We start from the raw sequence: 26,129 nt of genomic DNA on the forward strand, positions 1-26,129 counted from the left end.
GGGGGGGGAGGGGTACCCGTGTAACTTAAGAAATAAGGTGTTCATTTGCAGTAGTCAGTCTTCTAGTTGAGACGTGGCAATCCACGTGTTTGGGTTCGACATGACTACTATGACCTCATTGGTGCATGAGCTTCTACAATAGCGCTTCTCCTCGAGCCAATAACTTAGACTAGTCATGTTGTACCAAGTTTTTTATCGGCCACTGCATTTTGTGTTTTGAATATTTAATGCGATTGAACCATATTGCATCCAGACTCATGTATGCCAATGATTTATTCAATATTGAAAATCCATAGGTAGTGAGCAGTAGAGGATAAGTCTAAGACGTTGGTTGTTTAGTTTGATTTTAAACTTCGAATGAAAGTTTTGTACAGTTTTTTGAAAGCTTCATTATTTCATATTGGTATTATTTTGGGGAAATAAGTTTGTTGGTGATTTAGTAATAATATTGCTTGAGGACTTGTTTACGTAGCAACTGTTTGATGAAATTCTTATTAGCCCCAAAACAAATTTTTATCCCAATTCTAGCAGATTTTATTACAGTGGTATCAGAGCCACAATTCTTGCCATCTTGTGGGTTAAATAGGAAGTAAAATGATAGTGGGGTATGAAGAAAAAACTTTATAATTTCAGCCACCTCCAATCGGAACAAGTAGGGTCTTCTAAACAAATTGATATTGAAGATAGCTATACAGTGGATGAGGAATTGATTTTTGGAACAGGTGAACAAACTGAATCAACTAAACAGGTTGATAATTTTGAATAGGCAGCATAGGTAAACAACATTCAAATGGCACATAATGAAATTGAACAGGACAGGGAAGTAAGGGAAATATTGCGGGCTATTAGAGATGGGTAACAAGGTTAAGGGCAGTGATGAGGAGAATGAGGATCGACTACCAAGAGGGAAGAAGAAGGTAGGTACCCAGGGGCAGCCTCTTATCATAGCATCACTTTCTAGCGATCCCACAGGACACCCCTTTCATTTGAAAGAAATTGTTAGGGGACAACGTATTATATATTTCTTGGATACAATTGCCTCACATAACTTCACAAGCTCACGATGGGTTACCGAGAGGAATTTATAGATTGATGACATACCTGAGTTTGAGGTTAAGGTGGCAGGAGGTGAGAGATTGAGATGCACAGGGAAGGTGTCAGGACTTTCGATTCATTTTGATGATTTCCTTCTTGAGGCAGATTTTTATGTGGTGGATTTAGATGGACTGGATGCCATGTTGGGGAGATAGTGGTTACAAACCATAGGTAGATATACGGTTGACCATGAAAAGATGCAGTTGGAGTTCTTCCAGGTGGTCCTCAAGGCTATGCCAGAAGGGGAGCCTAGGTTGATAACAACTCACAGGATGGAAGCCATTTTGAGGCACGATGATATCGAGTGGGCGACATATTGTTTCATCTCTTTTAAGGAAATATAGGATACAGGACAACAGTACCATTGTGACATCCAGACGGTGCTTGACAAACATAGGAGGGTATTTGAGGATTTACCCCCAGGTATTCCACCAGATAGAGGGTTTGAGCATATAATTGAGCTAGAGGAGGGCGCCAAACCTGTCATTACCGCTTCTTATCGTCACCCCAGGCATTACAAGGAAGAGATAGAGAAGACGATTAAGGAACTGCTAGATATGGGACTTATCAGGCCTAACTACAGTCCTTTTGCCTCCTTAGTGGTGTTGTTTAAAAAGAAGGATGACACTCTTTGGATGTGTATTGATTACTGCACCTTTAATAAGAGGACCATTAAAAACAGGTATCCGATTCTTTGCACTGCTGAGTTATTGGATGAGCTTCATGGGGCTGTATATTTCTCGAAGATAGATCTTCGATCGGGATACCATCATATACGTGTCCGAGAGATGTGCATAAGACAGCTTTCAGATGCTACTACGAATACTATGAGCTTTTGGTGATGCCATTTGGGCTCACTAACATACTAGCTACTTTTTAATCATGCATGAAACACATCTTTAAAAAGCAACTACAAAAGAGTGTGCTGGTCTTCTTGGATGACATCTTGATCTTTAGTAGGACTTGGGAGGAACATTTGCAACACTTAGATGAGATCCTTAGCCTCATGGAAGAACACTCTTTATTTGAAAAGGAGTCTAAGTGCAAATTTGGACTAACTGATATTCTTTATTTGGATCACGTGATTGGTGTAGAGGGAGTTAAGGTACATTAGGAAAAGATACAGACAATCCTTGATTGGCCACCACCGAGAGATGTATCTGAGTTGTGAGGCTTTCTTGGCCTTTGTTCTTATTATAGGCAATTCGCTAAAGGTTTTTCCCTGGTAGCAGCCCCCCTTATCGATCTGACACGGAAAGGGGCATTTAGATGGACAGAGGATTCAGAAGTAGTCTTTGATAGATTGAAGTAGGTGATGAGCACGCGCCTGGTTTTGGCACTTCCTGATTTTTCTAGAACCTTTGTTTTGGAGTGCAATGCTTCAAGGAGTGGAATCAGGGCGGTTTTGATGTAGGGACGACATCCCATAGCTTTTGAGAGTAGGAAACTTAGGGGTAGAGAACTGTTATATTCTACTTATGATAAGGAAATGTTGGCCATAATGCACGCTTTAGCCGAGTTTAGATAGTACTTGGTAGGCAATAAGTTCACAGTAAAGACTGATCATAACAGCCTGCTTTACTTTTTGGAATAGGAGTTGAATGAAAGACAACAAAAATGGGTCAGCAAGGTTCAAGCATATGATTTTGACATTGAATATGTCAAGGGTAAAAATAATATAGTTGCTGATGCACTTTCGAGGAGACCCCCAGTGATGGAGTGCTGTGCCATTTCCAAGATTTCAGCAGATTGGAGGTCCCAATTCTTAGTTGAGTGTTCTAAAAATACTCACGCTCGTCAAATTATGGATGGTCTACTTCAGGATGATCATACAAGGTAATGAATGATATCATATATTATAAGGATAAAATCTACCTAGTACCAGAATCTAAACTTAAAATGAATATTATGCACACTATACATGATGCACCTTCAACAGGTCACACAGGTTTTTTCAAAACCTATAGGCAGATTAGAGAGAGATTCTCTTGGAAGGGGCTTGAAGACGATGTATTGCAGCATGTTAGAGAGTGCCAGACTTGTTAGCGGAACAAGTTACAATAGGGCTTCCTAGCAGATTTACTTCAACCTCTCCCTATTCCAGCTCAGAGGTGGGAGAGTATCTCCATAGATTTTATTACAGGGTTGTTGAGGGTCCAGGGCAAGGACTGCATTTTTGTGGTGGTAGACAGATTGACTAAGTTCGCGCACTTCTTTGCTATTGCAGTGGACTGGTCAGCCTCTCAAGTGGCGGAGTTGTTCTTTTGAGAGGTTTTTCATCTTCATGGATTACCCAGGACTATCGTGAGTGATAGAGACAACAGGTATCTCAGCACCTTTTGGCAAGAGGTTTTTTAGATTGGCAGGTACAAAGTTGACACCCAGTACTAGCTATCACTCGCAGATGGATGGTCAAACCAAAATAGTGAATAAATGGGTGGAAGGGTATTTGAGAAACTACATTGCAGGTCGGCAAAGAGCTTGGGTTAAATTGTTGTATTTGGAGGAGTGTTGTTATAACTCCACATAGCATATGTCCATTCGGATGACTTCTTTCCGTGCTTTTTATGGCTACAAATCTCTCTCTTTCATTGATTTGGCTTTACAGGACAGCAGGGCTCCCTTAGCAAAAGATTGGGTTCTGGATCAACAGGATATTCTCAGATCTCTTAGATATAATATTCATAAGGCGTAGAACCAACAAAAGTTATATGTTGATAGACATCATACTGAGCGGAGCTTCGAGATAGGTGACATGGTTTATCTTCGTCTCTAGCCATACAGACAGAGCTCCCTAAAGAAAAGTGGGTCAGAAAAGCTTAAGCCTAGATTTTACGGACCTTATTGCATCACCAAGAAGGTTGGTGAGGTTGCTTACGAGTTGGATTTACTTGGTGACAATCGAATCCACAATGTGTTTCACATCTCATGCCTCAAGAAGGCCATTGATCAACAAGTTGTATTGTTAGAGGGCTTGCCTTCACTTGACGAGGAGGGTAGACTTGTATTGGAGTCGATAGAGGTGATTGAGACCAGGGAAAAGAAGCTACAAAACAGATCTGCAAGAAAATATCTAGTCCGCTGGAAGGATTTACCGTATGAAGACACCACTTGGGAAGGTGAGTCTATTTTACAGCGTCCAACATTGAGATTGCTTGAGGGCAAGCAATCTTGGGAAGGGAGGATTGTCATGTCCCCTCTTTTGCGCTAGTTCTTTTGGCGCCTGGTTAATCTATCTCCACATCTGGATAGATTAATGACATTACTAGCATGGATGCTTGCCAATCACAAGGGAAGTTTTGTCTTAAGTTCATCATTTAATGTATTAAAGTACTTTATGTTTTAATAAGGCATTCTCTTTATAAAGTGACTTAAGTGACTAGAAGACGAAATTGGTGTTTTATCCCACATCTGTTATTCCAACACTTTTCCCTCACTTCGAGGTTATAGGAGACTCCGTCATGGGAAAGACACAACGAATATATGATAATATAAAAATCTTGAATGGTTGCTTGCGACTGGATTGCCAAAGGACGAAATCCCTAAGGCATTGAGTAGTTGGACATAGCCTTTGACTGCTCTTGAAATCGACTTTGCAAAAGAAAGATAATTGTGGACAGTGAAATCCGAATTCTACTTGCCTACCGAGAAGTATATATTCACCATCAGGCATGTGAAAAAGGAAGAGCAAGTGTAGGACGTAGTATCTTGACTGCCGAAGTGGAGGAGAATACATAGTCGTAATACAAAGGTTTTGCAGGTCATATATCTCCAGTGGTCTTAGGAGTAACAAGAAGAAGAGGTGCCAGTGCCGTAGACCAGTATTTGGGCGGCTTAAGTTTGGAATGAATATGGTGTGTGGGTGACTTACTTAGAGACACGGAGAACATCTGAAGATTGCAGTAGTAGTAGTAAGGTTTTCATTTGCAGTAGTTAGTCTTCTAGTTGAGATGCGACAGTCCACATGTTTGGGTTTGACATGACTACTTCGACCTCATTGGTGCGTGAGCTTCTACAACAACACTTCTTTGCGAGCCAATAACTTAGACTAGTCGTGGTGTACCAGGGTTTTGATCTGTCACTGCATTTTGTGTTTAAATATTTAATGTAACTGAACGATATTGCATCCAGACATATATATGCCAATGATTTATTCAATATTGAAAATCCATAGGTAGTGAGCAGCAGAGAAGTCTGAGACATTGGTTGTTTGATTTGATGTTAAAGTTCGAATGAAAGTTTAGTACTATTTTGTGAAAGCTTCATTATTCCATATTGGTATTATTTTGGGGAAATAAGTTTATTGATGTTTCAGTAATAATATTGCTTGAGGACATGTTTACATAGCAATTGTTTGACAGAATTCTTATTAGCCCCAAGACAAATTTTTATCCCAATTCCAGCAGAGTTTATTACACTTAAGGGGTTTCTTCCTTCGAAAAATCCAGTCACATCTAAGCAACCTTTTAGGATTTGTAAAATGACATATATTTGTTGTGTCAATTCCAAGGCGAAAGCTTTCTTAAATAACCTCGAAGTGTGAGGAGATACAAACATCTTAGCAATGTGGGATAAAAGACTATTTCGTCTTTTAGTCACTTAAGTCATTTTGTCCTAAAGTGACTTTAAATAATAAATTATTTTATATTTCAACTCAATAAAATAAAGTGACTTAAACCTTGGGATTGCCCATTTAAATCTCTTCAATTGAAACCCAAACTTCTGTGACTAGTTGGCATCCTAAATCACATGTCGTTAGCCTATCCAGATGGAAAGATAGACCAACTAGGCGCCATAAGGCTAGTGCAAAGAAGGGGACATTACAAGGAGATTGTAGTTATCATTGCAAAGCATAAAGAATAAGAGACGAATAGACACTTGTTGGTTCGCATGTCTAATCAAAGTTATCGGATCATAAACCTTCTAAAAATTAGTGCTTACATGGTCAAGACAAGAGATGAATATATATTCGTATAATCCATTTTTAGTATCAATCAAAGGACAGGTAGAGCTCGAGACATGAAAACTTTCATTCTAATCTTGGCAATGTTTCTATACTTGGCATATTTGACAATACCTTATATTGGATTTATGATGAGTCAATGATTCACATTGGATTGTCTCATTCTTTGTGTTATGCCTAATGTTGATCCTCAAAAATGAATGTCATCAAACTATCAAAAGACATGTCGCCTATCAAATAAAAATGTTATTATGAAAATGTCAGTCATAAAATTTGGTGATGTGCTCTGGCCCAAGGAAGAATATGATGGAGAAGGGCTTAATGGAAGTATGAATCATCTAAATTTTGGAGGAAAAAGCAAGGTGCTCAGATATCTACAGGAATATCATAAAAGGAAGAAAGAATCAATATCTAAGCTTCTTCGTAGCAACGAGAATAGGAAATAAATCGTCTTCAGAATAGTTCCTCTAGGTCTTGAGGCACTCGACTTCCTTACAGTTGGAATATTTAAGCTTTGATTGAAGGCTAATAGGATTCGATAAAATATTTACATGCGACAAGTTTGATTATATATTAGCCAACATAAATATCTCAACTCGATCCATAACTTTGGAATAAGTAAGGTGGATCCAAAGTGCTTATTCTCATATGTTACTTGTAGTGAACACAAATACTGTTATGAGAAACTTAGCGTCCGATGTTCATAAGATTGGTCACCATTCACATTGATATTTAGAACACTGAGTTATATTGGGAATCATGGACCACAGCAGTTGTATATATGTTTATGCATTGGTATAAGAAAGTATGGGATTTTAACAAAGTTTGACTCCTCTATTTGAATTTGTCCATAGTGCAAGTTATTGTCATGAGTATTTGTTTCGACTTCAAACGTTGGCCATGGACGAGAATGTTCAAAATGATTGCAGTATTAAAGTAAGAGGGATACATGAAATATTTTACTCATTGTTGAACTTTAAAAAACATTAATACTTGCATCATTAATTTTGCAAGCCAAAATAAAGATCAACTGAAACTAAAACCATTTAGTAGAGGAACATTGCTGAGTAGACTAATGAAAAGGTCAAGTTTCATTTCAAGGTCTGATCATCCTACTAACCAAGGGCCTTTTCAACTTCCTTGAGGTGAGAAGTCCAGGAAAAACTTGCATGGGCATTGAGTTCCTAGCAGGAAATTTGCAGACCATGGCTTCTTTTTTATTTGTGAAAGTTTCATTACATGATTACAATGACATGGATATGAAAATTAGCAGGAACTTAAGATACAGAGGGAGAAATACCAAATCTTTTTATGGGTATCAACAAGCTTGTGTGACAATGTAGTCCATTAAGCTTCTTGTTTGGTCGACATTGCAATAATCTCTATAAACAGTGTAATAAGGGGGAATCTTACATTGTGGGAGGGAATAATAACCAATGTCCCATTCCCATTTGAACCATCCTTAGAGGGAAGATGTCAGAGAAGAGACCCTATCATAGTTCCACTTAAACCATCCTCAATGGGGAGATGATTCAAATATGGCAAACAATGTAAGGAGACATTTTCTGATTTGATGGACCTGCATTGAAGCAACTTGTATCTAGGATACATAGATAAGTTTTCATTATCTTTGAGTATTACATTTATCTACTCGCTATAATTTCTCTTATACTATAAGAGCTATTTGCCTTGACCTTATTTTTTCCTTTGTGTTTGGAGATGTTCTTGTAGGAAAAGTGTCAAAAGACGGTTGATACTTTACACATGCTACCGAATATTGTGCAAAACTCAATCTTGTAACAGTAGCTCTAAAAAACTTTTGTTCTACATTTCATTAGTCATCTGATGATCATGTTGGATAAAGTGAGGCTCTTGAAGTGAATATCTTTGATGATTGAGATTATAAGTTTCTTTCTATATCAAGAGGGATCATGACAATTAATTAGAGGAAACCTTGGACAAAAAAATGGAGCCGATAGAGGATGTGTTTCAGTTAACCTGAGGGAGTCTGACATATGACACTTCATCAGAGTTAACTTTGAAGGAGGAGCTTAAAAGTTGATGTCAAATTCATAGGGAGCTTTGACATTTTATTAGAATTAACCTTGACAAGGAGGTCAAAAGGTTAGTGTTTCTTCATGAAGAAGTTCCAAGTTCAATCCCTCGTAATACATTCTTTTTTATTAGGGATAAGTTTGAGGTGAAAACCTTGTTCATTTATATGGGTCATCGTGAAGTCATGACAACACCACATGACAATATTTGTGGTGACTTCATGTAAACTTATGATGTCATGTGTGTATGGGCCTGCTTCTTGTGTACATGATGAGGAAGTGACAACTTCCAAATGATAATTGTTAGAGTAAATAATTAATTGTTAATTATTTATTCTATTTACTTAAGCTTACTTAGGTAAATGCATTTCTTTTATTAGTTGTAGTTTAGGAGTTAGTTATAAGTTGTTGACAATACGAGAGTTTGTTCTCTCTAAGTCATACTTATCCTCTCACTTTGTTCGAGGACTTTCCACCTTATGTGGATGTATGCTTAGTTGTCACACTTATCTCCTAGCGTCTTCTAGCTCGTTCTAGAAGATTTTTTGAGGCCTTTATAAGCGGTCTCTCCTTCATTGTATTTTCATATCTCATTCTTATTGTAAATACATTTTTTCTTGTGTTGCAATATCTTCTTCTCTCTCATGTCCGTTTAAGGTTTTTTCCTTGCTCCACGCTCTTCCTTCCTTGGCTTCTCTTTGATAGGTTTTCGCATGCAAGTGATCTTGGGCGTCTTCGGAGTTGGATTTCATCAACTCTAACATGGTATCAGAGCCTCCCTGCTGCTGTTTCGTTGAAGTATTTTTGAAGCCGTGATTTGGAGTCGCAAACCCTAGTTTGTTTGTGCATTTTTCTTCAAATCAGGGGATTAGCAATTTTTTGGAGCACTTTCAGCCCAAATGGATGCTGCCATTGGATCCAGAAGGCTGTTTGTAGTCAGGATTCGTATAAAACTTTTCGATTTTGGAGACAGGGCTCCGGGAGGCAAATTTTTTTTGCTTGCAAGCCTTCCGTACGGACAATTTTTGAGCGGAAAAAAAAATAAAAAAAATTTGGGCGCGCCGCCATCGTGCTACTCCTGCGCAGTCCGCAGCGGCTGTAGCTGGTAGCGCCACCCCAGGGCCGTCGCGGCCCTGCCGCTGCCCATCCTCCGCCCTTCCCTCCGCTCGGGTGGTGGTTTCTCCTCCGCCGTCGGTGTTTACTGTAATGCCCCCTACTTAGCCAGTTTGGAGGTATGTTGGCGTTAGCCCATTCTTGTATGGTCTCGAGGGCTAACCAGGACTTCAAAAGGGATCCTGAGGTTATTTGGCGTAGTCAAATTTAATTACAGGCCAAACGGAGTTCGTTTGTTGGGTTTTTAGGAAGACTTACTATTTTTAGTAAGCCAATAGGGGGATGCAGTGCCTTCAATTTTCAGTGACAGGATGAGATGCATTTTGTTGGGCTCTTTCTAATGAGCTATTATATGTGGGATTTCGAGTTTATTTGGCATATTATTTTAATGTTTGAAGTTACAACGGTAAAGTGACTATTTAAATTAAATATTATAATGTTTCATAAAGTTACTTTATAAAAATCAAGAGTCCCCCTTTTGAGTACATACATGGACTTTGTAAAAAGAAAAAAAGAAGTAATATTAAAAGTCATGTATTATCCCACATTGGCAAGACAGAAGCGTGGAGCAAGTGAGGAAGGGATTAAAAGAAAGAGGATAGCTCTCATTTATTCATGCTTGGAAAATATCAAAGAAATTGGGCAATTTTCTCGAGATTATGTCTCAATAGTTTGAAGGACGAAATCCCTTCAAGCTGGAAATCTTGACGCCATTGAAAGATATGGTCTTGAGATTCAACATAGTAGCAATCCGAAAAAGCAGATACGAAAAAGCAGTCCGAAAAAGCGGAACCGAAAAAGCATGCTGAAAAAACGGGTACGAAAAAAGAAGCCCGAAAAAGCAGAACCAAAAAAGCAGGCCGAAAAAGCAGTTCGAAAAAAGCAAAGTAGAAGGGGCAGCATTGAAGGAAATTATTACAGCCATTTACAACCAGGTTCTTTTGTTCGTATTGCTTTTTTAGGGTGTTATAAGCTTTCAGCTGTAAGTGTGCATTATACTAGCGTTATCATTTTGTAATCCATGTAAATGCCAAAGTCTTGGCCATATTTCATGAGCATTGTAATTTTCATTGCAATTGAGAAGATAATAGTTGCTGGTGTCATTTAAGCAATTTAATATCATTATTTATCAACTAGTTAGTTTGCATACCAACTGTTTGTAAAAATGTCAGTTGGCTGTAGGTGTTCATTTCTCATGCTTAGATCATTGATGGAGACACAACCCAAGAACAGAATGGACACAACAGAAAAGGGAAATTGTATTAACTGAAAAATACGCTAGTACATTCAGTACAGAGAAAATAAACTTCAAAACATGCCCTAAGGGCTTACAATAGCATAAATTTGGAGATAATTTCTCCTTTCAGTACCTCCTCTCAAACTCCACTCCGAACTGCCTTTTACAATGCCAGAAATCTCCTTAAATAGACCCCGGAGGGTTAAGGACTAGGAGTACATTCTAGAAAGTGCTAGTAGGCATCCACTGACCAAATAAAAGGTTCTAGAAGCTGCGTTAGAAGTCGACGCAAATCTAGAAGAATCCAGAAACGGTAACCGAACTTCCAGGAGGCATAACTTTTGAACCGTAGCTCCAATTGACGAACCGTTTACATTTTCGGAAAGCTCTCGAAGCGCTCTATAGCCCTATGGACAAGCTTCACTCGTCCCCCATTTTTCGGCCCTTTTCAAGGTCATTTAATGCCCCTAACCTGACTTTGAAGCATTCTTAGGTGGTCTCCACAACTCGAAAAACTGCAATAACTTTCAAACCGTGGGGCCTTTTGACCTGATTCTTTTTCTGGAATGTTCTAAATCACAATTACATTCATTTGGCCAATTCACACCTTCTAGTTTACCAAAATGATGGCCCAATTACATGCTCCTATTTTTTTCGGGATTTTCTAGCACACTGATAGTGGAATTGTGAGAGTTGGAACCTTTATTTGACCCAAATGGGTGTCCAAAAATGAAAACACATGAAATAGAAACTAAGTCTAAGTACATTTTTTTGGGTGACACAGGATTGCCCTTATACCTTTGGATGCTCCTGCATCAATCATATATATGCACTGAATATTGTCAAAATTAGTAGCACACTCATGTTAGGTCATTGTGTAGTCCATTGTAGTCTTCTAACACAAGATTCTCATTGATGCAAATTGAAGAAAAAGTCATCTGAAGCTAGTTGAAATACTATATCAGTCATACGTCCCTTGCATGTGAATTGTTTGATGAAATTCCTTGAGCTTTCATCAGCATTTTTTTTGAGAGCAGGTTTGAGGAAGGCCATTACATTTACTTCCTACTCTCCGCTTCGCCCAAGTTCCGCGGCCTCCGCTTCGCTTGAGCACAGTTGGCGCCCAGTCAGCGCACGCGTAGACGCTGAGTCACCAGCCCCCGTGGGATTTTCAGCCGCTCATTGTGTGACACGTGGCGGGGATGCCACGTGGCACTTTGCCACGTGGCCCCGGCCACGTCACTCATCTGCCACGTGGCTCCTTTTTTTTTGCTGCGATGGTCTCCAAATCGTCAATTTTAATGCAGTGAAATGTTGACGTCAGCATTGCATCAGCACACCTTCTTGCACTCTCCTCCTAGGTCATTTTGGACCTACCTTCGGTTTTTTGGCCATAACTTGAGCATACAGAGGTATTTTTCCGATCCGAAAGAAGCGCTGGAAAGTTGGTTCCGAGACGGAGACATTGGTGCAGGTATTTTTAAGTTTTGATGCTTTTTTATTGCCCGTTTTTTCTTTCAAAGTGCAAAGTTCAGTTTTTGACTCCGGCATGCATATCTTTTGCATCCCATGTCAGTTTTTTGAAAACTTTATATTTTTGGAAAGCTGGTTCTGTCACCTTTTCAGAAATGTGGTCCTTTTTCTTAGTTTTTGGCCCATGCTCTTTCTATCATATTTTTTGCGTTTTTGCTATATGGTGGTATCTTGAGTGTTTTAGGCCCGAGGGTTGTTATCCTGGCAAGGTTTCCTTTGTTTTGGGTTGTACTTTGTTTTGTTGCAGCTTGTTTTCAGTTTTGATCATTGTAGCTATCATTTTGAAGCACTTTTATGTATCACACTGAGATAAAGTGCCACTCTTGCATTCTGGGGGTCATGAACGTTGTTTTGAGTCAATTGTACATGCACTATTTTTATAAAGCACCATGGGGGGATAGTTGTTTGCTATTTTAGGCATTCTCCCTTTGTCAAGTGAGTGTCCCTTCCACGACATTAGCCGCATGTAGCGTCGTTGTGACTGTGTCTTTATAGGTGTCTGTACGTCTTTCCCTCTCTCGTCGTTCTTGGTTCATCTGCAGGAGACTTTGGCGCACCTTCTCAGTTGCCTGTCATCTCACCCTGTCTGCATTAAGGGGGGGTTATGTTGTTGTTCTAATGCATCTTTGGTTTGATGGTTCGATAGTGTGAACTATGTATTCAGTGGTTGATCCTATAAACAAGGTGATTGTAGTGGCTGGCTACCTATGCATTTCGGTGAGATGGATCATCTACCATATAGACACGCTCGGTTCATGCCGTCTTCTTCCTTGGTGGTACTTCAGATCAGCAGTTCTTTTTCTTTCAGATGGCAGATTTGTGGCTTCTACATGCTTCAATGATGCTTCTCCATGATAACTCCTTGTTCCTATCTTAGGGGACAATTCCCTAGTTGGAGGCTTCTTCAGTTCTTCACTAGGTTACCTCTTTTTGGGGGAGGGTTTTTCCCACATGGTTTTCTCTCTTTCCTCATTTTCAGTGGTTGCATTTTGTTGCATTGTTCATGGGTACCTAAAATGGCCTCGTTGCCAGGACCCATTCTGCATTTCATCTTAGTTTTGTGAGCTTAAGGCATTTCCTTAGGTTGCACTTAAGGGGTGGTGTTAGTGTAAATAATTAATTGTTAATTATTTATTCTATTTACTTAAGCTTACTTAGGTAAATGCATTTCTTTTATTAGTTGTGGTCTAGGAGTTAGTTATAAGTTGTTGACAATATGAGAGTTTGTTCTCTCTAAATCATTCTTATCCTCTCACCTTGTTCGAGGACTTCCCACCTTATGTGGATGTATGCTTAGTTGTCACACTTATCTCTTAGCGTCTTCTAGCTCGTTCTAGAAGATTCCTTGAGGCCTTTATAAGCGGTCTCTCCCTCATTGTATTTTTATATCTCATTCTTATTGTAAATACATTTTTTCTTGTGTTGCAATATCTTTTTCTCTCTCATGTCCGTTTAGGGTTTTTCCCTTGCTCCACGCTCTTCCTTCCTTGTCTTCTCTTTGACAGGTTTTCGCATGCAGGTGATCTTGGGCGTCTTCGGAGTTGGATTTCATCAACTCCAACAATAATCACTTGTATTTGTAGAAGTTATTGAAAGGTGACGATCTTATCATAACTTAAATTTTTCTATCATGATATACATTTTATATAATGATGTTTAAACATATCATGATAGATTATATCTTGTAAATCAACAACTCTGTTAGATGTCATTCAATTGGCGATCTATGAGTTGTTTGTATAGATATATCATAGGTACTTGGTGAATATCATGCGATGTGATATTTAGGAGACCACTACCTTATTATCGAGTACTTGGTAAATATCATTTGTTGATTGATATTCAGTAGGCCATTACTCAGAGTATTTGGTGAATATCATGTGTTGGTATTCAGGAGGCCAATATTCATGACATCAAAATGGTGAAGATCCTTTGATCAAAGTTATCCTTAAAATTTGCCATCCCTAATATTACCATGGTGGAATATCTATTTTGTGTTCTGTCTTTATCCTGCCTAGCTAAGATGGAGTGTTGATGTTTTGTAGGTTTTGACAGATAAATCCTACGAGACTAAAATATTGAATATATATATATATATATGTTTACATAATCAATTATTATTAGATTAATCTCACCATAATGAATAGACATGTCTCTCTTTACCTCATTCCCAAATATATAAACAAAGAGAGATTGCTGCATTTGAAACATAAAGAAATCACAGGCAGTGTTATTAGATTTGTAGCAATTCTCCAAATTTAACAATTTTAGTTGGTTTAGAACAGCAATATTTCTGCTGAACACATCGAAAAACAGTTGAAACATAAGTGAAGTACACCAAAGACAATGTGAGAAAGACAAACTTGAAATCAGTAGTTACTTTTGAGTATCTTTGTCATGTCGTCTTTTCCAGCAATTATAAAACTTTGACAAATCTATTAGTGGGCCATGCCTCGGGAAAAAAAGAAATTTAATTAAGTTTGTTTGAGTGCAGCCTTTGGATGTTTAAACTTTTATATTTATTCCTGCCAAAACACCTAAAATAAACCAATGTGTTTAGGACATTGACAAAGGAGTAAGGCTGGTGCCATGGAGTGGGGCTTCTTAAACAATAGAGAGTCACTGCTGAGATTTTTTAGGAATGTTTAAAGCTGAGTGGTCCCATGAATCATAATGTGTATTAGAGCTTAAAAATTTGAGTTCCTAAACTTAAGGTAGTTTGAAAGATTTTAAATTTAAAATATCAAATGGAAAACTTAAAAAATTTTGTTTCTTTAAAAATTTTCTTTTATTTGTTGACATGTGGCACAAAGTTTTTTTATGTTGGTGGGGCTATTTCTAGCCCCACCCCATTTTCACCTGCTCAAGTTTAGAGGGTTAAAAAATAAAGGCTCCTATTTTGGAGGAATAGACTCTAAATAATGTCAACATGAATGTTGATGATACTACATTGAGGGAGTATCCTAAACATTGGAGAGTATTGACATGTTGCATTCATGACTTTGTTTGTCATTGATGTCAACATAGCACTAAGTCTGTAAAGAATGATAGAGTAACAGAGAGAGATTGTAGTTGTACGGACAAGGTTTTGCTTGTTTGGTGATGCGCGGTCATGAACATGTTCAATACAGTGTCTTGAGGATGTGGTTCAATGCACGACACGTAAGTCAAAGACGTACAGAAGTTGTACTTGATTTACAGAGAGCAATTCCGAGTTAGAGTACTTGGAAAGCAGTTTCTGATGTTTGTATTATATCTTTCATCTGAGATGTAATAAAAAGATGCACAGTCAGACAGTGACAAAGGACAGTCGGATGATAATGTCAACGGATGCGCAAGCCCTAGTATCGCACATGTGAAGTTTTGTATATACTGTGAGCCGACAGTGCTATTGTAATTGTAATTGTAATTAATTAATAATCTTATTATAATTAATTGGGAAAGCCTCAAGGCAGACTCAGGGAATTATTTTGAAGATATGGTATAAAGGAAAGATGTTTTCCTTGTTTGTAGAGAGTATCAAGTAGAATATTGAGTGCGAAGTGCAAAAGGACCAGAGTGTTTACTGAATGCGAGTAAGCAATCCAAGGGATTATTGGATGCGAGTTTTGTGATTTGGTTACAAGATTAGGAGGAGTAGCGGTCTAGTTGACAGGACAGAGGAAGGAAGTACTATTCAAATCTATTATTTTGCAAGGAATAATACACAGATCATGTGGGCAATGGGTTCATTGGTCATAACCTTGAAGTTGTTTGGGCAATGGGTCCAGCTGTCTTCCACAACTCCTAATAGGGTTGGCACAACATTTAATAGGGTTGGAATCTCTTAACAAGGATTCAAAGTCTCCTAACAGGGACTAATATATACTGAATGTTGTTATAGACTCTTAACAGGGTCTATCCTCTAACAAGGAATATTTATATTAGTACATCATCTTGTGAGTACCATCCCTACCTGAGTTTTCCCTCTGATGAAGGGTTTCCCTAGTTAACATATCTAGTGTTGTATGAGTAGCTTCTTGTGGTTTTTGATTATATTACTCATTAAGTGTGTTTAAAGCTGATAATTGTGATATTAGTTGGATAATTGATTCACGCCCCCTCCGTCAGTTATATTGGTGGACTATATATTCTAACAATTGGTATCAGAGCATCAAGTCCTTAAAGAGAAAGCTTAACAACTTTGGGAGATTAGTGGCGAGTCATTTTAGAAAGGATAGTCCGAAGTCTGATGGAGGAAATTTTGACACCTAGAAGATGGAGCTTCTTGGTAGGATATCAAAATTGTGTAGAAAACTGAACATTGAGTTTATTGATTGAGAATCCTTTTGTTGCATACAAAAGAATAGAAGCAAAGATAGATCCATATGCGAAGAAGACAAGAAGATTGAGGAAGGTATTGATTTGCTTATGAAAAGGGAATCAGAAGGTACAAAAATTTTCATTTGTTGGGCATGTAAAGAGTTAGGTCACAAGTTATCTAACAAAGATGAGACACCTACAGTTGAGCAGAAATACATATCTATGATTGGAAGTTCGCAATATCTGACTCACACCAGACCATATATAGCAAATGTAGTTGGGATTGCAGTTAGATTTCAAACTGATCCCAAGGAGTATCATTATGCAACAGTAAAGAGGATATTTAGGTATTTGAAAGGAACATCTGACTATGCAATTTGGTATGATAGATCAAGTGATTTTACTCTGTGCATATATTGATGCGGATTGGGTAGGTAGTATGGATGACACAAAGAGTACCAGTGGTGGAGCATTTTTTCTTGGAGGAAGATTGTTTTCTTGTCTGAGCAAGAAATAAGATTGTATTTCTCAGAGTACAGTTGAGGCAAAGTACGTTGCAACAACAAATAATTGTAATCAAGTGATGTGAAATAGATGCTGAAGGATATCAAAATTGAGTTTGCAAAACTTGTTATCATTTACCCATGATAACACAAGTACAATATTTCTAAGAATCTTGTACTGCATTCTAAGACTAAGCATATATTTATTATCACGTGTTGAGAGAGAAAGCAACATAAAAAGAGATCAAATTAGAGTATGTGAGTACTAAAGACCAAATTGCAGATATCTTTACGAAGCCCTTACCTAAAGATTCATTTGAGTACTTGAGAGATATGCTTGGGGTTATGCCCTTGCCTCTTCTGAGTAGATGATGCAGTAAGTGCATCAGTCCAGTGGTACAGATTACTATTGTTAGACTGGACTGAATGCTGATGCTTCCTGTATGGGGGACTATCTATGATGAGCCGAGCCATTGAGGACTCTTGGTGTTTGATCTTGAACAATGTCTTTGGACACTTGAGGAGCTAGTTGAAAACTTGGAGCAGAAAATTGACATAATGAGGCTTTTGTGATTGATGTCAATGGGGGAGAATATGCATGAAAAACATCTCCTAAGTATGTATTGGGGAGAGTGCATGGAAATCTCACTTTATTAGGGAGATTTAGAAATATTCATGTAAAGGAGGAATATCTCTATGGGGGAGATATGTATTGTGAGTTGTTTACTGTGAACAACTGTTGCCAATCCTAAAGAAGAAGAAGAACAATGCAATGTTCCAGAGGATTTTAGATTTGATTAATGAAGAGGATTTGAGAAGATGAGAACAACAACAACAATAGCAGAGTACTATTTTGATATTCTTGGAACTTAGATGTTTTTCATCTATGTTGGCATCAATGCCAAAGGGGGAGATTGTTAGCATGAATGCTGATGATACTGCATTGAGGGAGTATCCTAAGGATTGGAGAGTATTGATATGTTGCGTTCATGACTTTGTTTTTCATTGATGTCAACATAGCAGTAAGTTTGTAAAGACTGGTAGAGTAATGCAGAGAGATTGCAGTTGTACGGACAAGGTTTTGCTTGTCTAGTGATGTGCGGTCATGGACATGTTCAATATAGTGTCCTGATGACATGGTTCAATGTGCAAAACGTAAGTCAAAGACGTATGGGAGTTGTACCTAATTTACAAAGAGCAGTTCAGAGACAGTACTTGAAAAATAGTTTTTGATGTTTGTATTATATCTTTCATCTGAGATGTAATAAATAGATGTGCGGTGTGATAGTAATAGAGGACAGTTTGATGATGACGTCAGTGGATGTGCAAGCCCTAGTATCGCACTTGTGAAGTTTTGTATAAATTGTGAGCCGATAGTGCTTTTGTAATTGTAATTAATTAATTATCTTATTATAATTAATTAGGAAAGCCTTAAGGCCGACTCAAGGAATTATTTTGAAGATATGGTATAAAGGAAAGATGTTTTCCTTGTTTGGAGAGAGTATCAAGTAGAATATTGAGTGCAAAGTGCAAAAGGAGCAGATTGTTTACTGAATGCGAGTAAGTGCTCTGGTTACAAGATTAGGAGTAGAGGTTCGGTTGATAGGACAGAGTAAGGAAGTACTATTCAAATCTATTATTCTGCAAGGAATAATACAAAGATCATTTGGACAATGGGTTCATTAGTCTTAACCTTGAAGCTGTTTGAGCAGTGGGTCCAAATGTCTTCCACAACTTCTAACATGGTTGGAATCTCCTAACAGGGATTCGAAGTCTCCTAATAGGGACTGATATGTATTGAATGTTGTTATAGACTCTTAATAGGGCCCATCCTCTAACAAGGAATATTTATATTAGTATATCATCTTGTGGGTACCATCCTCATCGGGGTTTTCCCTCTGATGAAGGGTTTCCTTAGTTAACATATCTAGTGTTATTGTGTATGAGTATCTTGTTGGGGTTTCCGATTATATTACTCATATATTTAAGTTTGTTTAAAGTTGATAATTGTGATATTAGTTGGATAGCTAATTCACCTTCCCCTCTCGATTATATTGGTGGACTATATATTCTAACAAATAATCCTTTAGCCTCCCTCAAAATCTCATGAGACCTCTCTTTCCTAAAAAATAGAGCCCAAGCCCCCCATGGGACCCCTGCCTAATAGCCATATTCTGAAGTCAGAAGGTGTCAAACTGATAAGCCAAAACAACTCAACCTTGGCAAGCAATCAAAACAACTAAAATCAGGTGCACAAAAGTGAGGATAAAAACATTAGGGATGTGCACCTAGGACATAATTTTGGCAAAATGATTGGTGATCTCTGCCCAAGACTCCGCCCAAGCTAGGAAATGTTAAAATTGGCACACATTATAAAGGGTCGAGCCATTGGTGAACTCTGCCTAGCAAGTGAGAAGGTGAGTGACTTTTGTCATGATTTCTTAATAGATTAAAAGCCAAAAGGCAGTTTGTGGCATGGAAGAAAGTATGCTTTTCAACATTCAAAGCCACAAACTATTCATTCTTGTTAGACACCAAATCATCAGGGCACATCTTTCTTCTATTTTGTAGGCATAAGCAGATTTCAGTCTTGCATGACAAGGTTTTGTTGTTACATTTACCAAATAGTTGTCCTTCATTGTTTGTATGATGTGGCATAAGAAGTGCGAATTTTAATAAATTGATCTGGAGCAGCATATGCAAATATATATAATTATTTTTCTGATTTCTTTAAAAAGATGCTAGCAGCAACTATGGTATTTTTCTGCTTTTAACTCTCCTACAAACTTGAGACTTGAGTTGAATCCCACATCACTTCTATCAATCAGCCTATAGCTTTTTGATGTTTGCGCCAACTCTAGGAATGGTTCCCAAAACCCACTCTCCTCTATATACAGATGCAAGATATCTGAAATCCCTATTTTCTCTTATTGGAATGAGTCAACCAGCAATGTTATTGCCTAAACCTCTCAATCCAGATCCACATGCAACACCTAGCTGTCTAAGGTTGTTGACCTGCAAATCAAATTCTATAAGCCACTTCCCAAGTGGGTAGCAATTAACAATGACAAACTAAAAACCTAGGTATTGATGTAAGCTCATGCCCAGCAAGAAAAATCCAGCGACCTCCTTCGAGCGACGCATCCCAGTCACTATTAAGCATTCACTATGAATGATGTCCAGAATTAGAAACAATCAATGTCAAAGCCTTTCATCCCGAAATTTGGAGAATCAATAAGTTTGCATATCCTTGCAAACTGCTAGAAAATTAGTAAACCTCAAACTGCAATATCTTCATCCAAAAATCCTCTAAAGTCAGTCCAATAGATGCACCTTTGAATCATGTGTTAAGCCACTAAGGTTGGCTGAAATTGTAAGGAAACTTGCAAGCAAGAATACGTCAATTTCCACATAACTCATAACATAAATTTATCATAAAAGTACCTTAAATCCACATGCAAGAGAATATACAGCATGCTCTAAATGTGATGCAAGATATATCTTGGGAAAACCCTCACGAGGGAAAAACCCAGCCTCCAAAAACATCCATCATCCATATATTAATCAGAATTGCAACATTACAATACACCATGAAGCCTTTGAAGTCACAGCCATTAACAAGTGCTCCATGTGAACAAGCAAACAACTGCATATCCCATGCGTTGTTTATAACTCCACAAATGCTAAACCTGGCTAACCTTAACAACTATCCTTGTGGTTGCTTTTATAGAAACAAGTTTTCACAAAACCACCAAGTGGTATTGCATAAATTATGTGCTACCAAACCCATGACCCACATTTAATATTAGATGCTTTATTTTATTATTTCCCTAATATTAAATAATTACCTCAAAATAGTATTACAATGTTACAATGCAACTCATCAAGTGGCCCCAAGAATATTCTTGAGGAATCCCTATATGTTGTACATCCATCTAGGTGCTCCTAGTTGCAACTACATAATAACAATTATATGCATTATTAAGGTGTGCAACAACATTTTTCCCAGTAGAAACAGGGTTTTGTCCAATCAAGCAAGAACCCAAGTGTTTTTGTCCTAGGGTTTGCTAAACTGAAAGCACGAGCTTTCAAAGAAATAGCAAGTCAAGAATGAACTGCTTTTTGGTTCTCAAGTCTTATTTTCCATCTTGAGAATTACTTTCTTTCCTTTTCTTGTATTTCATACTCTAGTTCATAAAGTAATCCACTATATAAATTTCCATTGACATAAAATAAACTAGCTTTATTAAAACAACCAAGGCTTAGCTTTTAATAAACTGCATATAAACAATCCTGAAAAGTTTAGGACTTTTTAAAATGTAATTAATAAATTTTGCACTTAATAATACCTGACTTAGTGGACAAGAATAAAATTGGTTAACAGTCTTCAGTAAATGACTTATTTGGAAGAAGGGGACATTACAATCCATAAGCACATTTTTTTGCCAAGTTTTTCTAGGAACCTTTTAATGATGGTTTAGTCAAGCAATTTCTGCCCAAGTGTCTCTAGGCACACTTCCACGATTGGCTTAACTGATCACAAACTCTGCCCAGATCCATAAAGTGGCAAAAGGATTAGTGATCTATGACAAGGTTTGTGAGAAAGTTGGAATCTAGTAAAAAATAATTTTAGTTGGTTCAGGGCAGCAATATTTGTGTCAACACATTAAGAAACGGTTGAAACATAAGTGGAACACACCAAAGACAACACGCGGATGATAAACTTGAAATCGGTGGTAACTTTTTGAGTGTTTCTGCCACTTTATTTTTGCTAGCAGGTATGGAACTGTGATTAATCTATTAGGGTCTGTTTGGCAACGGGATACAAGCGGAATAGGCATATGTAAATTCTTACAATTTTGAATTCTTCATTTGGATGCACCAAATTGGAATTGGAATACAAAATAAAATAGGAACATGTTTTATTTAATTTAAAAAACATAAATTTTTGGGTCCGTGAATTCCCCATCAAATTCTGGCTGAACCAAACAAAGAATAGGAATATGTACCCATTTTCTATTCTAGAATAAGTATTTTAGAATAGCTATTCCTATTCCCCAATTCCTATTCTTGCAGCCAAATGGGCCCTAGTGGTCTATGCCTTGGACAAAGAAATGATCTATGCCTTGGACAAAGAAATATAATAAAGGAAGTTTGTACACAGCTTTTGGATGTTTAAACTATTATATTTTTTCTTGCCAAAGCCCCTCAAACAAGACTGACATGTTCAGTACATGCTAGGGGAGGACTAGCCATATTTTGAAATCAAAAGGTGGCAAATTGATGAGCCAAAATGACTCAGCCTTGACAAGCAATCAAAATGACTAAAATCAGGTGCACAAAACCAATAGTTATGTGCACCTAGGACATAAATGTTGGCAAAGTGATTAGTGAACACTGCCCAAGCTAGGAAATGTTAAGAGTGGTACACATGATAAATGGTTGAGCCATTGGTGAACTCTACTCATCGTGATTGCTGTCATGATTGCTTAGTTGCAGATTAAAAACAAAAAAACCAGGTTATGGCATGGAAGAAAGTATGCTATTCATCATTCAAGACCACAAAACATTAATTCTTTTTAGACACTGCATCATCGGGGCATCACTTTCTCGTATTCTATGGGCATAAGCTATCAGTCTTGCATGACAAGGTTTTGTTGTTAGATTATTCTGATTTTCTTGAAAAACTTGATAAGTTTCCATCACGAGTTCTTTATTTGTATTCATTTTTCACACTGAACTAACCACCAGTACACTGCTGAAACTAATACACATCAGTGTTGGTCACTTTTCAGAAGCAATTTGAATATGACCTTTTCATTGTTAAGTTCAATCCTTGAGGATGGCAGGATGCACAACTCTGATATCATTTAATGTTCTACCCATATTTCTTTTACCAAAAGTGTAATTTGTTTTAACAAGTTTGCTAGACGGACATTTTATCAAACAATTGACATACAGCTGATTATTTTGAATTATCCCATTTTAATTACTAGCAAATATGTAATAGGATTCTCACAACAACATTTCAGCATACTTTCATTATAAAATGAGTTGAGACATTATACCAAACAGTTGTCTTTCACTGTTTGTATGACTCAGCATAAGAAGTATGAATATTCATTTAACTGTTTTCAATTACCAAATACAAAAGTATCTATATATGTATATCTAATGATCTTTTCTGTTTTCTTTGGAGAGATGATAGCATCAATTATGGTCTGTTACAGATTCCTGTCAATGCCTTGTCACTTCTTTCAATCTGGTTATACCTGTTTAATGCTGGAGCCAACATTAGGAATGGTTCTCAAGACTCACACTCCTTTATATTCAGCTTCAGGCTGTGGGAAATCTTCATGTTCCCTTGTTGGAATGAGTCAACCAGCAATTTGATTGCCTAAATGATGCAGTCATGGTAGGAGTTTTCCCAATGGAGAAGGTCCAAATCATGCAGCCCAAGTCTCACAGCGGAAACAATCAATAACAAAAAAAATATTGAACTGAAACCATGCTCAATCGCATTAAAAGATACAAGAATTCAGGTACACATGCTCATTGTCATATCGAAATCTGATCTAATCCTACAATCCTAACCTCCAAGAGGTATTCTTGCTAGAGCTAACTCCCAATGCCTTCCTAAGATTCAATTACATCAATTTATAGTCTTCACAAGAATTGTGTCAGCCAAGAAAGATCACTATCCCCAATGATGAAGAAAATGTATTACAAATTTACAACAAATAGGTCAGGTTCCAAAATCATAAGGATCTCCCTCAAGTAGATGGAACATGAATCGGGATCCCACAAGTAGGTTAGCCACGAGCTCAGTAACATTTCACAATGAGCCACATAGGATCGCACATTAAGAAAATGAATTGCAAGATTGGAAAACTCCCACTGGCCATGAAACGTGAAGAACAAATAGGTCTAAGCAAGAATCCAACGAATCTCAACCACAGAGAAAAGAGACACGATGTGAACCCAAACATAGATTCACTATGATGCCTAGATCACACCATAAGGTTCACAAGAGCCAACAAGGAAACATGTAGAAATGCCACTAGAAACACAAAAACTAACAAAAGCAAAATGTGAACAAATCGGAAGAAAATATTTTTGGGTGATGCAAGATTATCAACAACCCAAGGATGCTCCAGCATCAGACACCCTCGGTGAGAAGATGTTCCATGAGGGGAACTCATGAACTACTTACCCATGTAAGCTAATCAGATTACATTTAACCCTATAAATAAGGGATTTGAGCACATGCACTCTTATTGAAAGTTGAAGTCAAGCTTATGCTGCCATTTGATCTCATTTTAGTGTACATGTAAGGTTTTCTCAAATGCATATGGTAAAGAATTGAGTTAGAATTTGTATGAACACTCAGGATTTGTCTTAGCAACTCTGTATGCTTCTAAGGGTTTGCTTTTATTCAATACTACGGTATAACTTAATTATTGATATTAATTTTGTTTACTATTCCTATGTGGATCTACAGTTCCACCAGTCTGTACTTTTGACTAAGTGTTCCTATTTTAGTTTACTTGGTTTGGTTGCAAGCTTTTGATATTTATTCATAAAAAAGGTATTGTGCTCAGTCTTGGAGATCCTAAAAGATAGGTTTACTTCAAATTATTTCTTTTGAGTTTAAAAGTTAAAACCCTTCGCGAATCATGTATAGCGTGCAATTCATGTTCATAGCTTTAGGTTCAGTACAAGCTTTAGGTTCTATAAAGCTTCCCTTGCTAATTTGAAGAGGTTATTTTTATGTGATGTTCTGTTTTGTGTTGCCTCATAAAAGAGAAATTGAAACCCTAATAGGGAAAATGCAATTTTCAGTATGAGGGAAGCGGCCACTACTTAAACTAATGAGATGACTTATGGTACCAAATTGCATGAAGTCGTTGATTGCTAGAGCCTATGCTGCATGTTATATTATTAGTATGTCCATTTCCCAGGCTCGAACTAATACAATGTTACTCTTCTATAAATTACTGTTCATTAAGTGAGGCTGTTATTTTTGACTTTGAGCATGATCTTCCATTTTCACGTTCTTGATATATTGTTTTTTACTTGCATCTATTTTGTAATGTTAGCTCGTCATGAATACTTGGGAATGAAAGCTTTTTTTTACAAACGCTCTCATCTTTCTGTACATATTTGCAGGTATTTAATTTCATGCCATACAACAAACTACCAAAATCCGGCACTATTCTTGAATACATTAGCAGTGGGTATTTTGGTTATTGCAAAATTTCCAAATATGCACAAAGTTCGAATTTTGGGCATCAATGCTGATTACCCATCATAATTGTGAGTGAGTTACATGGCACTGAATCTACACCTTGTTATTCACATTCGCGAGACTATTGCCATGGGCTTAACTAACAATTGCTTCATCCATTCAATACAAAGGTGACAGCAGATGATCTCTGGGAAAGTGGCTATGCACTTTAATAATTAATGTTTTCAAGATGCTCACAATTAATGTACACTGATTAAACTGTAACATTTTCAAATTTGCAGTTGAGTATATATTGTTACAGTTATGCAAAATTGGTATTGCATGAACCATACGTTGTGTCACAAAGGATGAGTCTATTTTGTATACATGATGCTATTCCCTATACTATATAATATTCAGAAATATGGCAGCTAAATTTAAAGAGAGTTAATGGTCCTGCAAATTGTGATAATTATTGTATTTTATTGTTAAACAGGCAAGAAATTTTTTTAGTTCTTATTCATTGAAAGAGAAATATAGACATCAAAACTCAGTTTCAAAGAAGTCCACAAGAACAACTTTAAACACGAAATTCAGCAAACTTCAAAATCCAACACCATAATTGAATGATTGAGATATGTACAAAATCATAAGTACAGAGCAATTGAGTATCGGTAATTCTGTCAAATATGCCTTTAGACAGCATATTTCAAGAAGCACAATGCCCTTTTAATATTTTCTTGAAACAAAATTTGCTAAGACATTAGCATCTGAATGTAGTGCCAGAGAATGGAGGCAATGTGTCATATGATTAGACTTCAGCTCATTTTTATTGTCAAAAGCATTTTTATCAGATTTGTAAATGTGTAGTTTCCCATGGAACTACTAGAAATATTATTATTCTGAGTAACGAAATTTCCATCAGAGTAGGCCTTGTTGGATGAATTCCTTACCTTTGATTGAAGACTACTGGTGGCTTGATTGCAAACCAGAACTAACATTAATATCAATAAAGTTCTCCTGCATGTGTGGTCTATCAAATATTTAGTTGTTGGTGGTGTTAGAAAATGACATTAATGATTTGACTTTGGTGCAGCTTAGG

The 26,129-nt window shown here is 37.3% G+C and overlaps 1 protein-coding gene across 4 annotated transcripts in view; it reads left to right on the forward strand.

Moving 5' to 3' along the window:
- Positions 1-25,473, forward strand: part of LOC149537235 (uncharacterized) — a 103,850-nt gene extending 78,377 nt beyond the window's left edge. For all 4 annotated transcript variants that reach the window (XM_089807434.1, XM_089807436.1, XM_089807435.1 and 1 more), the window contains one exon: positions 24,970-25,473. In XM_089807434.1, coding sequence (XP_089663560.1) covers positions 24,970-25,114 — 145 coding nt within the window. In that variant the 3' untranslated portion in view covers positions 25,115-25,473. The remainder of the gene's footprint in view (positions 1-24,969) is intronic.
- The last annotated feature ends 656 nt before the right edge of the window (positions 25,474-26,129 follow it).

This window comes from Cupressus sempervirens, chromosome 10 (genome assembly GCF_028749045.1).
Source record: "Cupressus sempervirens isolate cs-2001-9-10 chromosome 10, ASM2874904v1, whole genome shotgun sequence".
NCBI classification, from domain to species: Eukaryota; Viridiplantae; Streptophyta; class Pinopsida; order Cupressales; family Cupressaceae; genus Cupressus; species Cupressus sempervirens.